Below are 15,248 nucleotides of genomic sequence, written 5' to 3' on the forward strand. Positions count from 1 at the left end.
CACTGCTAAGTCGCACCCTGCAACCGAACTCTATCAAACTCCACCTCTCCAACCGCCCAGCACAATTTTTTATTTTTATTGGCTCTTTTAACTGTCACTCAGAAAGTCCTCGTACCCGTTGGTTGTCTCTTACTTACCCTTTTCTACGTAGTACCCGCCTCCCTAAGCTAATTTTCTTCTTCGATTGGGTAGGTGAAATGCCACTTCTCACGATACAATGCTATGATTGGCTGAGCGCGGCAGGGCTCGCGCAGTTACCAGGCAGCGGGCTAGACTGAGGCTAGTTACCACGTCAGAGAGCTGACAGGGAAGGTAGCCGGCTCCACCGCCCGTTCCGGCCGACTCTTTCTGGCCGTCTGTGCGCTCCCTGACTTCGGCCTCAACTTCCAGGAAACAGGCTCCTTCCCTTCTCCCATCTGCCGCCAGAGCCGGGAGGGCCGCTTAAAGACGACTTCGGGGCCCGGGCTGGACATGAGCAGCGGCTGCGGGTCCTGGGACTAGGCCCCGCCATTTTGGATCCGCTGACAGGTCAGCGAAGTCTCTTCCTAGAGTTACAGTGTCGTAAAGGCTGCCCTGACATCGCCACAGGGAAGGAAGGGAGGAGGGCCCTTAAGTAGGACTAGTGGGTTAAGGACGCCGAGGCAATAATAATGAGACGGGAAGAGATTGTTGTGGGAGGGAACTGGGAGGCATGCAGGGGGCAAAGGTCAGGCCCCTGCGGCTGGAGGGGCGACTTCAGCTCAGACTTCTGATCCCTTTCGTGTGCCCGAATCTTTCTTGTGTTCCCAGGCTTAATCTAGCCTTCAGCTTCCATCTTCTAGAGCTTTCTGCATCCTAAAGAGCTCAGCCCTTAAAAGCTGAAAGCAAACCTGAAGAACATCATATCTACTTTTTAAGGTTGATTTTTAGACAGATCCTGCAGATCCTGTACAGTGTCCACTTCTGTTTGACTGCCTCATTCATACAGCCGAACTGCTGCTCTCATCCTGCATGATGAACTAGTGCGACCTAGACTCAGGTAGTGAGAAGAGATGTGGAAGGATTGAGCCCAGTTTTACGGAGACTGGGACTAAGAGAAACCTTTGCTCGTCTGGGGCAGCTCAACTGCCAGTCTGCGTCTGTATGTAAACCCTGAACTTACCTTCTGAGCCTGTTTTTCCTTTACATGATCATTTAAAGATATTCTCTTCTGATGTGTGTTTTTGGTTGGCATTTACCCCTAAGGTTTTCTCTTCATGTGGCGTAAAGAGATGTTCATTCACAAGAAAGCCACTCTATTATGGCATATTTAGCTGAGAACAGAGAAGGATTTGAATATTGGTGGTTTGGTGCTGTTGGCCTATTATTTTTAGTGGGTAAAAGAGTCATGAAAGATGTTCAGCTAATTTAGAAGTGCAGCAGAGTGAATGATGGCGTGTAACTCCAAGGAGTAGTTGATGGTACTGTGGTAACTTTCAATAAACTTCTGTATTGTAAAACTGTAAAAGTCCCCAAAGGTAAAAAGTGTCCTTAGAAATGAGGAATAGTGTAAATAGTGTTTTTCAATGCATAACATAGAAAATTTTATGCCTTTAAATCAGGTATAGAAGGCAATTCTCTTGGCCCTGTGGAGGATACAAATAGAAAGGTCTGTTTTGGGATTGCTCTGTTTAATTTACATACTTCTTAAAAGCAGTAGCATATATGTGCCATGGTCTACGTAGAGCATGAGGTGGGAATTAGCAGTATCAACGTAATGGCTTTCAGAAAATAATGGATGCTGAATAAATGTTATCTTTACGAAGGAATAGTTTTAGTATGTGATCCTGACTTGTGGCCTGGTTCTAGCTCTGGCAGTCAGGCCTTTGCATGGTGAGGTAGTGACAAGGAGGAACAAAACCACCTTGTGTTAGAAGGAAGGAAAAACTATGTAGGATCTATAGTGACTTAACTCAGTTTCTTCCTACCTAATACCCTCTGCCCTCCTGAAGAGAGAGAGAGAGAGAGAGAGAGAGAGAGAGAGAGAGAGAGAGAGAGAGAGAGAGTGTGTGTGTGTGTGTGTGTGTGTGTGTGTGTGTTGGTGTGGGATAGCATTTATTGTTTGTATTTATCGATTTAAAAGAAGTGGGATGGAAATGGTCCAGGAAACAGTTTGTGTTTTAACTTGCTGATCTAAGTTGCAGAATTTCTTTAAAAAAAAAAAAGTGGCTTTATGAAATTAAATAGGAAGTATCCAGGTTTGAGGAACCTGCCTTGCTCACCTGGGTTGATAGGCCCTGTTGAGCCCTGTTGAGTTGATACACTTTGCATAATAGGCAATCCAGTCTTTGATTAGATAGTGTGACCAATCCAGCATCTTTTCACTCAGGCCTGGAAGTATCACAGGCATCAAAGATTTTCCCTTTCTTAACCAAAATGTAATTTTCCAGATAAGAATAGTTTTCACTCCCATCCCTCATCTCAAATAAAAAAATTGTTCTTTTGTATGTCAGTCATACTTCAATTGAAAAATGAAAGAAAAGAGAACATTTGTTCTTCCTTCAAGACTTTTACGTAAGCTTCATTTCAGAGGTGGCCTGTAGATGATAGTGATGTCTAATATTTGTTTGTTTTTAAAATTTTTTATGTTTTATTTATTTTTGAGAGAGCGAGACAGCGTGAGCAGGGGAGGGTCAGAGAGAGAGGGAGACAGAATCTAAAGACAGGCTCCAGGCTCTGAGCTGTCAGCACCGAGCCCGACGCGGGGCTCGAACCCACAAACGGTGAGATATGACCTGAGCCGAAGTCAGATGCTTAACTGCCTGAGCCACCCAGGCGCCCCAGGGGTGTCTAATCTTGACAGTGGTGTTCATTGACTCAGTAAGAGCTCAGGTTGTAGACACATATCCTGAGTAGCCGGGCACTAATCCCAGTTGAAGTTCTCAGAGTTCTATCACTATTGCACATCCCCCCTGTTCCAGAATGCAGGATGATTGCCACTTTTAAATAGTAACTTCATTGATAGAGTACTTAGACTGGCTAGTATGGGCAGCTAGAGAGGAAAAAGACACAGCTCCTGCTTTTGAGAAAACTCACTGTATTTATACAGCACTCACTGGAAGGATCATCCTAGTCTTTGTTTGCCATTTCTATTGATTGATCACAGTCTGCCCCTGTGGTTCAGTGTGACTAATTAGAAATATTCTGCTGTTGGGGTAATGGTGGAGTTGAGTTGAGGGGAGAGGGGGAGGTTTGTTTTACCCGTCAGGCTGGAAGGGCTTGTGTAAATGTAATTGGCAGCTATTTAGCTTTTATTGTTCCTTTTCTGTATTTCAGTATGTTCAACAGCAATTATTTAATTAAATGAAAATATAATAAAGCAGTATGGTGATTTGGAGCCCCAGTTACAGTGGAAGTGATCGTGGAAGTAATGTGTTGCCATCACATAAAGCAAGGATTACAAGCTTAAGTGCCTGAGTATCAGGCAGGTAATGTAAATGAGTAACGTAAGCCACATATGAATGTAGGAGCATGTCATGGGGACGGTAGTGTACTGGAATGTGGGCACGGTGTGACCAGTCTTGCTGTTTTTCAGAAGAAACTTGAAATTCAGATAATCATGTTTTAAACTCTTTGGCACCTAGTTATAAAGTTTTAAAAAACCTTTTTGCAGACAGAACAAGGTATATCTGTGGTTTGGATTTTATCTATCATCAGTGGATAATGACCTCTGATACACAAGATAGGTATGCCTTATGAGATGTAATTACTGCAGCTCTCTGTATAATCACACAGACCAACTTTTTATCTTTGTCCTACTCTGCAAACTTTTACACTTAATTTTCACCTTGGGTGCTCTGAGTGGTTAACAGATGAGTGAAAGAGAGGAACATTTGTTTCATTTTTTATCTCTAGGCTGGTAGAAGGGACATCTTTGGACATATCTTAGTGGTTCACCTTGCATATAGCTCTTGGGATAGACTCAGAATCTCCATAGAGGGAGGAGTCGTCATGGCAGAGCTGAAGTACACTGGATACCTGATGATTGGGTTTGGGAGGATTTTCCGGTTGTGACCTGTCAGGGCACCAGCTCTTCCTAGACTGACGTACACTTAACCTCTCCACCCTTGGGATAAATTTATTGAGCCCAGTAAGTTGTTTACTAATTCATTAATTCTTTGTTACTCTCTATGCTTTATTAGCACAGAGACATGATATATATGGTGCTTGGCCAGTTCTGGGAATCTTAGAAGCTGTATCTTTAGTGCTCCTCTGGAATGTTTGAGAGAACGAGTAAAAAATAAACCTTGGAAGGGCCAGCTTAGGGTCATATAGCTTCTAACCTCTCAGAAAGTCCCTCAGTTTTCTTGGTTTGCACAGCTCTGTTTTAGACATCAAAGCACCATGAAACAGTCTTTACTTTTTGATAATTTAATATTTTTTTCCTTTAGGGGGAATGGGTGGCGAGGAGAGAGGGGCAGAGGGACAGAGAGAGGGAGGGAGAGGGAGGGGCATAATCGAGAGAGAGAGGGGAGGAGGGAGAGAATCTTGAGAGAGAGGGAGGGATGAAGGGAGATAATCTCCAGCAGGTTCCACTCTCAGTGTGGAGTCCGACTCGGGGCTTGATCCCATGACCCTGGGATCATGACCTGAGCCAAAATCAAGAGTCAAATGTCAACTGACTGAAGCACCCAGGTGCCCTGATAATTTCTTATTGTATAAGGATAACTTTAAAAAAATTTTCTTTAACGTTTATTTATTTTTGAAAGCGAGATAGAGCACAAGTGGGGGAGGGGCAGAGAGAAAGACACAGAATCTGAAGCAGGCTTCAGGCTCAGCTGTCAGCACAGAGCCTGATGTGGGGCTCGAACCCACAAACTGTGAGATCATGACCTGAGCCACCCATGTGCCCCAAGGACAATTTTTAAAAGCAATTAAGAAAAAACTTTGGGGTGTCTGGCTGGCTCCGTTGGAAGAGCATGTGACTTGATCTTGGAGTTGTGAGTTTGAGCCCCATATTTGGTGTAGAGATTACTTAGGTAAATATAAAAAAAGAGAAAAAAAACATAAACAACTCTACTAGTAACAGCTATTTACAACCAAAGAAAATAAGACCAATTTATGCATGTATGAAGAGTTGGCATGGGCACCTGTGTGCCCAGTAGGTTAAGGGTTAAGTGGTTAAGTTACCAATTCTTGATTTCAGCCCAGGCCGTGAACTCACAGTTTGTGGGGTCAAATCCCAGGTCGGGCTCTGCGATGACAGCATGGACCCTGCTTCAGATCGTCTCTCTCTCAGCCCCTCCCCAGTTTGTGCTTACCTGTGCTCTCTTTCTCTCTCAAAATAAATGTACCTGGAAAAAAGAATTGACAATTGAATAAAGAATTATGTATTTCACAGAAGAAATATGAACATGCAAATAGCACATGAGGAGACTTCGGGAAAACAGACGTAAAAACAGGATAGACTGGTGGGCAAATGTAGGTTATTTTTGTCTGCAGAGTAGCCTGTATGGAAGGTTTGTAACTTCTACTAGAGAAACAAGGCTGGGATGCAGAAAGATTTGCCTGCCTGGCTTAGAGTCCTTGTCTTCTGTGAAGTCTTTTTTCTCACAAGAGGTGGATGTGAGCTTCACTATATTGAATAGTCAGTCTTGATATTAGTCCATCCACTGGTTCATGTGGTCCTTCAGTATTTATCATTTTTCTTACAGGCATTGGGAATAAAAAGGTGAATAAACCGTGGTGTCTTCCTGAGATGCTTATAGACTCATGGGAGAAACAGATTAAATGAATAATTATAAGTTGCTTATAAGTTACTGTAATGGGAGTACAGAAAAGGAGTACTAGGGCGCCTGGGTGGCTCAGTCGGTTAAGCCTCCGGCTTCGGCTTAGGTCAGATCTCGCGTTCGTGGGTTTGAGCCCCGCGTCGGGCTCTGTGCAGACAGCTAGCTCAGAGCCTGGAGCCTGCTTTCGGTTATGTGTCTCCTTCTCTCTCTGCCCCTCCCCCTCTCATGCTCGCTCGCTCTCTCTCTCTCTCTCTCTCTCTATCAAAAATAAATAAAACATTAAAAAAAAAGAAAAGGAGTACTAATACTCTCTGGGGGAGTGGGTTAGCTAGGGACGATCTCAGAGCAGGCATTATCATAATAACAGCTAATTTGGGGGGAGTTTTAACAGCTTTGGTACCATGATAGTTGGATAAGAGTGAGAAAAAAAAAACCCCAACACCTCAAAACAGAAAAGGAACCGCATGTGCAAAGGCAGACAACAAAGACCATGACTTCAAAAAGAAGGAACTTTTGGGGCACCTGTGTGGCTCAGTTGGTTAAGCATCTAACTTCGGCTCAGGTCATGACCTTAAAGTTTGTGAGTTCAAGCCCCATATCGGGCTCTTTGCTGTCAGTACGAACCACTTTGGATTCTCCCTCTCCCCCTTTCCCTCCTTTTCTCCCCTTCTCTCCCACTCCCCTCCCCCTCTTTCTCTCCCCTACCCCTCTCCCTCTCTCTCTCAAAAATAAATAAACATTTTTAAAAAAGGAACTTTTGATGGTCTATTTCATACATGCAGGGAATGTGTATAACTTCTATGGGGCATCAGTGTCCCCCCAGCTAGAAAAGCAGAACATCACCAAAACTGAGGCCACTTGTATACCTTTCCCTATTAGTCACATTCCCCTTCCCCACAGCCAGTATTCTAAATTTTTTGTATGTTTCTTTGGGGTATGGTCTTAGCAGTGGAATTGCTGAGATACAGGATATGAAATTATTCAGTTTTGCAAGGTAATGCCAAATGGTAATCCAGATGAGTTGTATCAATTTACATATTAGCCGCTTGCTTTGCATTTTTACCAACTCCTGGTATTGTCAGATTAAATTTTTTTGTGGGGTTCCCTGGGTGGCTCAGTTGGTTGAATGACTGACTCTTGGTTTCAGCTCAGGTCGTGGTCTCAGGGTTCATGGGATTGAACCCCACGCAAGGACTCTGTGCTGATAGCATGGAGCCTGCTTGGAGTTCTCCCTCTCCCTCTCTCTGCAACCCCTCTTTGCCTTCTCTCAAAATAAATAAACTTAAAAAAATTTTTTGTGATGTAAAATGGTATCTCATAGACTTATTTTATAATTTTCTTGATTATTAGTGGGGCTAATAACGTTTTCATATATTTGCTGTTTATATTTCCTTTTTCTGTGAAAAGGTTATTCATTTCTCTTGCCAATTTTCGGAAAGATTTATATGCCTATTCTTAGAGTTTTGTAACATATTATGGATATTGCTTCTTTATTAGTTTTATGTGTAAAATACACAAATATTTTTTCCCAGTTTGTGATTTATTTTTTCCCTCTTTTTTCATGGTATCTTTTGAACAAATGTCTGCAATTTAACATGGTCTGATTTACCAGTTTTTAAAATGGGTTGTGCTTTTTGTTTCCTCTTTAGATGCTTCTCTCTTATGCTGAGATTATAAAAGTATTCTCATACATTATCTTCTAAAAATTTTCAAGTTTTCTTTTTCACATTTAAGTCTTGAATTCATTTCAAATAGATTTTTTTTTGTTTTTTTGGTATTCCATGAAGTAAGGATCCAAGTTGTTGTTTCTGTTTCTCTTGCTTTTGTTTAGATCTAGAGGGAGTTGTCAGTTGATAGAACGACTCCTATTTGAATCCTCTTGGGGTGAGTTACAGGGATGCCACAAAGCACGAGGGGAATGCTACACACGGTGCTTTCAGAGGATATATGCAGCTCACAGTCTCTGGGCCAGTGACCTGTTGGCTAGGGATGTTCATTGCTTTGTATTTGCTTGTTCCTTCTCATGTTATTTCTGATAGAAGATAGACCTTAAATTCTTTTCTACCATGCTTACGTGAGGTCCTCTGCAGGCCTTCATGACCTTGTGGCCGAGGGGTCTAGGCTGTCGCCTGCCAGGCACCAAGTGGTTTCTCCGAGCTTCCCACTTGAAGCTGAAGGGCAGATTTCCTTGGGAGAATCACTCTGTGAGGAAACAAATTCTCAGAGCCCTGGCAGGAGATTAAGCACTCCACATGAATGAAAATTTCTTTTCATTCTTCAGTTGTTTCTTTTTTTTTTTTTTTTACTAAGAAAAGAAGCTTAAGACCATGATTTTTTGCTTAGATCTTCACTATCTTAGAAAGTTGTTAGCTTTGGGGAACCTGGGTGGCTCAGTCGTTAAGCATCTGACTTCTGCTCAGGTCATGCATGATCTCACTAACACTGAGACCCAGTCCCACATTGGGTGAGCACGAGCCTGTATTGCGTGGTCACAAGTCCTGCTTTGGGTGAACCCCACTCCTCTCATTCTCTCTCTGCCCTTTGCTCCTCTCTTTCTCTCTCTGTCAAGAAAAGAAAGAAGGAAAGAAAAAAAGTAAGTTGTTAGCTTTTGGTGTCTAATTTTGGTCAGATGTCAGGTTGATTAATTCAGTTGGAGTCCCAGTTCAAAATTTATTTCCTCCAGGAAGCCTTCCAGATAATCAGTACATCCTATTAGATCTCAGTTAATCCCATTGGCACTGTTTTTGGGTTTTTTTTTTAAATTTTTAGTATAGTATTGTTTTTTACCTATTGCTGTTATTTTCAGTATGAGTGTTTTCGCTCACATTCTTTTAGTTCTTTTTTTTTTTTTAATGTTTCTTTATTCTTGAGAGAGAGAAAGAGCATGAGCGAGGTAGGGGTAGACAGAGGGAAACAAAGAATCCGAAGCAGGCTGCAAGCTCCAAGCTGTCAGCACAGAGCCTGATGGTGGACTCTCAGAGCCTGACGTGGGACTCGAACTCATGAACCATGAGATCATGACCTGAGCTGAAGTTGGACACTCAACCAACTGAGCCACTCAGACGCCCCTCTCTTAGTTTCCTAAAAGAGAAATTATTCTTATTTTATAGTGTTCCTTTATAGGCCTTCCAAAATATTTTTTTATAATGATAGGTATTCAATATACATACTGAATAATAACTGTATTTTTAAAAAATGTTTGTATTTGAGAGAGAGAGAGAGACAGAGGGCAAGTGGGGGACGGACAAAGAGAGGGAGACACAGAATCTGAAGCAGGCTCCAGGCTCTGAGCTCTCAGCATGAGCCCACTCAAACTCAGGAGTGGTGAGATCATGACCTGAGCCGAATTCTGACACTTAACTCACTGAGCTACTGAGATGCCCTGAATAATAACTATATATGTTGAACGCCTTCCATGATATGTCTCACATTTGCTGTTCTAGGTTCACCTTCTGTTATTCCCCTAGTAATAATGTTCCAGCTATTCTGGAATAATCATGATCTCCTAAACACCTACTGAATTTTCCTGCCTATGAGCTTTTACCCTTGCCATTCTTCCTTTATATTTTTGATTGTTTGAATTCTGTCTGTCTTTCAGTTGCCTTTCCAGAGCCCTCTGCCAGAAATAATTTTCTCTTTTCCTCTACTATGACTGTGTACTACTCATGTACTGGAGATATATATGGGCTTATGTGTATATATATGTGTTTTATCTAAACTACTAGATTATAAATTCCTAGATGGCTCAGTTGGTTGAGCATCCAACTTTGGCTCAGGTCATGATCTCCCAGTCCGTGGATTTGAGCCCCGTGTCGGGCTCTGTGCTGAGAGCTCAGAGCCTGTAGCCTTCTTTGGATTCTGTGTCTCCCTCTCTCTCTGCCCTTCCCCTGCTCACTCTGTCTCTCTCAAAATAAAATAAACACATAAAAAATTTTAAAAAATTTCCTTGTGGGTACATAGTGACAATTCTGTATGCTGTGCCTAGTATTTTGCTTAGCATGTGTTAAGTAATATTTTACTGACTAAAGTACGTGTTAGCTAATTAACTTTGATGGCTACTCTTGATCATTTATATATGAAATAATGCAACTATTTTTCACTATTCTAATTTAAAAATAGGTAATAAGTAATATACGTGTGTGACACCAAATCTTTTACCTTTACCTTTACAAAAAGGTAAAAAAGAATATACAGAAAAAAAAGTAAGCCTTCCTCTCACCCCTGTTCCTCTGTTCCCTTCTCTGGAGGCAACTTCTGTTAGCAATTTCTTCAAAATCCTTCTAGAGATCTAAAACATATTCATCTTGCCTAAATAATGTAAGGAAGGAGAGATACTAGAGATTCTATCTTTTCTCTTCTGATACTTTGAATTATTTTTTAATTTGGTCATCTTCAGTTTCTTGGTTCTCCTCCTTATTGTGTATGTTCTCATTGGATCTTCTCAGGAGAGAACATTGTGTGCCTAGGAGATTTGGAAAGTAGATAGTCTTCTGGGACTAACTTAGTTGTTTCTTTAAATTGTCATTAAAACAAATGTGTTGTTATGTTGGATCCTTTTGTGGATTGGAGGAGATATTATGGTCCTGGACAAAAATTGTATCTGTTCATTTTTCCTTTATTTCTTATTTCTTTTTTTTTCAGTTTATCTATTTTGAGAGAGACAAAGAGCATGAGTTGGGGAAGAGGCAGAGAGATAATCACATGCAGGCTCCCTATGGTCAGTGCAAGGAGCCTGAACTCACCAAATTGTGAGATCACGACCTGAACCGAAATCAAAAGTTGGATGCTCAACTGACTTAGTCACCCAGCTGCCCTCTTTTTCCCTTGATTATAATGGTTTTCAAGGGTGCCTGAGTGGTTCAGTCGGTTAAGTGTCTGACTTTGGCCCAGGTCATGATCTCACAGTTTCTAGGTTTGAGCCCTACATTGGGCTCTGTGCTGATGGGTTGTGTGTCTCTGTCTTTCTCTGCCCCACCCCAACTTGCTCCCTGTCTCTGTCTCTCTCTCTCAAAAATGGATAAACATTAAAAAAATTTATTGTAATGTTTTTCATACTTATTGCTTTCTGGATGCCCTTTCTTATGCAAAATATGCAAATGGAGCTACTATTCTTTAGTTCATTTTCTTTGAGATATCACTAAATTCTATAAATGCCTCATGGGCAGAAATTATATCTCATCTCTTCATTATTAATTTTTAATTATATTGATGGCACAGTAATACATTCTTCTCGTAAAAAATTAAAACATTCTAGATAAGGTTAAAGTATCCTCTGACTACTCCCTGATTTCACAGTACTTTCTCTAGAGATAACTATGGTTATTGAGTTTGGGGTGTATATATTGTCTGTTTACATATACGTATTTCCTGGATAAAATACATAAAGTACACTTAGCAACGTGGATGATTTGCAAACATAATGTTTCAAGGGGAAAGGTCAAATTGCAGAAAAATACTTGGAATAGTATATTAGTTAAATAAAGTACAGAAATAAATGGAATGATGTTATATATTATTTAAAGATACATATCAATGAAGTAAAAGTATAAAGGAACATAAAAGTTCAATAAACATCACATTTAGAATAGTGGGACCTGTGGATGAGAGTGCGGAGGATATGATTCGGGTGAAAACATGGAGACTTCCATTGTACTATTCTCAACCTGGATACTGGCTATTCTATTACTCTTTATATCATACTGTATGTTAAATATTACATATTTTCAAAAACAAAAATCTAACATTTTATGGAGGATGGGTTGGTTGGGTTTTACGTAAATGTAACACAGAGTCATATACTACAGTGTTTTCATTCCACAATATGTCTGACAGCTCTTTCTGTGTCTTATTTATTTTGGATCCTTAGCACTCTGAAAGATGCCTTATGCATAGTAGGTGCTTAATAAGTAAATATTTGTGGAATTTTTTCTTCTCTTACCCTGATAGCCTTACTGTTTTAACTTCCCTAGAGTCTGATTTAAATGTTTGTCTACAGCGGGGCCTGCGAGGTTCTTTGTAGGCTCCGTAGCTCAGGGTTAGAGCACTGGTCTCGTAAATGTTTGTCTAACTATATGCTCCCCACTGCCCTTTTCCCTCTCTGCTTTTTAAAATTTTGTTCTTGTGAGGAGGAGTTTTAAATAATGGAAAGTGGTAAAGTTGGTTTTATATGCTCCTAGGTTTTTCTCCATGCCAAGGAGAAATTCTGGTTTTGTTTTTGCTTTTGTTTTATATTTTCACCTAGGAAGAGAATTACCTATCTTTTCTAAGTGCTCTTCTAGAGAGCAAAGAAAATCCTGTGATAATTCAGTTGGGAGTACATAAAATACTAAAGTAATATTTCAGCCTCATTTCAGAGATTCATTTAGAAGCAGTTTTAAAATGAGTCTACCTTTCAATCTATCTTATTAGCGAGTTCCTGCTATAAGCAAGTGAACTTGACTTTTCAGAACTTTTTAAAGGCTATATCACTGCCACTGTCCAGTTTTCTGGAGCTGACCTGGTTGAAGGGATGTAGTCTATAAGTTGACATTGTAACTGTGGTTCCAATGGATACTGGCTCTTATATTAGAAAAACGGCCTTCATACTTTTCTTTGAACACAAGCCTTCATTATTACTTTATTGAGGGAATAAAGAAGAGCAAAAGTAAAATCTGAAATATATTTTTAACAAACTAGTAGCACAGATGTATCTGCATACCTAAAGTCCTCACAGGAGAGATTTTGGGGACAGGTGACTGAAGAATTTGACATGCTTGCTAGAGATTATTGAGGTGCCTTTGCGAAATTTCCTGGATTGATACTTTTTAAGTTGTATCTTGAACTTCCAGAGAGCTCTAGGTTAGCCAGGTAGCTGGATTCATAACATAAGATGAACTTCATCCCATCCTGGTATTATAATATACCCACCTATAGGTGTGAAATCTTGGTACTAAGAAGATAAACCATAATTCTGACCTTAACAGGTACTGATTTAAATATGGGTATGCTCTGAGTAACCAAATATTAACTAACTTTTTTCTTAACTGTTTTCGTAGGTTTGCCAGGATGGTGGATAAAAATATTTACATCATTCAAGGGGAGATTAACATCGTGGTTGGGGCGATCAAACGAAATGCCCGATGGAGCACTCATACTCCACTGGTAAGTGGGGAACGGGCAGATAGTTTTGTCACTGAGTTGTTGTAAGGGATCTGATGCATGGTTAAAGGTGTTATCAATTTCCCAGTAATAATAAGAGTAGAAGGAATTCAGAGTTTTTCTTGGTATGAAGGACACTTCTGTTTTATTCCAACTAGTGTCAGATTTATAGGCTGCCTTTTTTGCTCTGGGACCCAAACGATGATACTGTTTTTCTTCTAGCTATTTTTATGGACAACTTAAGGTAGTACTTGGGAACTCTTAAATATGCCTAAAAATGTCAGAAAGATGCCTTATCATCAGATCCCGTAGGACTATAATTAACTATCAAAATGATACCTGGAGTATGACTTGGTCGTACTCCTTAGGAATAGGAGTATATCGAGCAGGCCATGTCTTACCAATCAGATGAGTAAGAAACTTACCAGTTGTAAAACTAGCTTTCTTTGTTATATATGTATGTTCAAGGATATTTTTTGTGCAGTTGTATAAAACAATTTTTGGCACAATTGTAAAAACAAGTTTAGACATTTCTAACTCAGTGGATATGTATATATGGATTTAGAAATTCTTATGTTTATTTATAAAAATGGATTGGTTAGTGGTGGATATGTATATATGGATTTGGAGATTTCTTATGTTCATTTATAAAAATGGATTGGTTAGTGGTGCCTGGCTAACTCAATTGGTAGAGTGTGGGACTTTTGATCTTGGAGTTGTAAATTTCAGCCCCACGTTGGGTATAGAGATTACTTAAAAATAACTATTTTATTTTATTATTATTATTTTAGTAGGCTCTATGCCCAGTGTGGGGCTTGAACTCATGACCCTGAGTCACATGTTCTACTGACTGAGCCAGCCAGGTATTCCAAAGACTTTTTTTTTTTTTTTTTAATTTTATTTTCGAGTAATCTCTATAGCCAGCGTGGGGCTTGAACCTGCAACCCCAAGATCAGGAGTCTCATACTCCACTGACGGAGCTAGCCAGGTGCTCTAAAAATAAAATCTTAAAAACAAATAGTTTAGGGATGCATGGAGAGCTCAGTCTGTTAAGTGTCTGACTCTTGATTTTGGCTTAGGTCATGATCTCATATCATGGGGTGAGCCCCACATGGGGCTCTGCATTGACAGCACAGAGCCTACTTGGGATTCTCTCTCTCCCTCTCTCTCTGCCCTTCCCGTACTCACGCATGTGTGCACACTCTCTCAAATAAACATTAGAAAATAAATAAAAATGGTTTAGAAGTGAGAGTGGATCAGCAATGTCTTTGAAATTAATATGTATGATCGAATTATGAGTATGAAGAAGAAGAGATAGAGGAATACACGTAATTTAGTCTATTGGTTTGCCGTAACAAAATACCACAGATTAGGTGGCGTGTAAACAAGAGAAAGTTATTTCTCACAGCTCTGGAGACTGGAAGTCCAAGATCAGGATGGCAGCATGGTCAGATGAGGGCGCTCTTCTGAGTCTCAGACTTCTCTTTATATCCTCACTCGATAGAAGGGGGCAACGGAGCTCTCTTAGGCCTTTTTTTATAAGGATATTAGTTCCATTCATGAGGGCAGAACCCTCACCCACCTTCTGAAGACCCTAATCACCCACCTTTTAAAGGCTCTACTTCTTATACCATCATATTGGACATTAGGATTTTCACATAGAAGATTTGAGGAGATTGGGGCACCTGGGTGGCTCAGTCTTGAGTATCTGACTTTGGCTCAGGTCATGATTTCACGGTTTGTGAGTTCAAACCTTGCATCAGGCTCTGTGCTGACATCTTGGAGCCTGGATCCTGCTTAGGATTCTGTGTCTCCTCCTGCTCTCTCTGTCCCTCCCCTGCTTGCACTCTGTCTGTCTGTCTCTCTCCAAAATAAACATTTAAAAAAATATATTAAAAAAAGTTCTGAGGGATACAAACATTCAGACCATAGCATATATAAAGGCCCTGGCAATCTGTGGTAGCTTGAATGCTAGATTAGTATTTCAGGATTATATTTTAGGTAAGTCCAGAATATCTTTTTGAAATAGGACATCAGGTAACTGGAAAACTGAACCATGGCTAACTTTTTTTTCCTCAAAAGGAAAACTTAATCATTGGATTCAGACAAAGAAACCTTGATCTGTCTGTTATTTCCTTTTTCCTCTTTGTCTGATACTGACTTTTTTTTAAACCTATATGTTAATAGGATGAAGAACGGGATCCTCTGCTGCACAGTTTCAGTCATCTAAAGGAGGTTTTGAACAATATAACGGGTAAGTCCCCACATCTAGGTAGGATTACTTACCCTGGTAAAAAGAACATGTGTTTTTATTTCAGGGATGGACAGACTTTCTCTGTAAAGGACTATATAGTAAATGTTTTA

At 40.3% G+C, this 15,248-nt stretch overlaps 1 protein-coding gene across 8 annotated transcripts in view; it reads left to right on the forward strand.

Annotated features, from left to right (window-relative positions):
* The first annotated feature begins 289 nt into the window (after positions 1-289).
* The window catches only part of GBF1 (golgi brefeldin A resistant guanine nucleotide exchange factor 1), a 122,234-nt gene continuing 107,275 nt past the window's right edge, over positions 290-15,248 (forward strand). For all 8 annotated transcript variants that reach the window (XM_029932451.1, XM_029932453.1, XM_029932454.1 and 5 more), the window contains exons 1-3: positions 290-528; positions 12,782-12,887; positions 15,072-15,138. In XM_029932451.1, the coding sequence (XP_029788311.1) occupies positions 12,792-12,887; positions 15,072-15,138 (163 nt within the window). In that variant the 5' untranslated portion in view covers positions 290-528; positions 12,782-12,791. The remainder of the gene's footprint in view (positions 529-12,781; positions 12,888-15,071; positions 15,139-15,248) is intronic.

The sequence above is a fragment of the Suricata suricatta genome, chromosome 2 (genome assembly GCF_006229205.1).
Source record: "Suricata suricatta isolate VVHF042 chromosome 2, meerkat_22Aug2017_6uvM2_HiC, whole genome shotgun sequence".
Taxonomy (NCBI): domain Eukaryota; kingdom Metazoa; phylum Chordata; class Mammalia; order Carnivora; family Herpestidae; genus Suricata; species Suricata suricatta.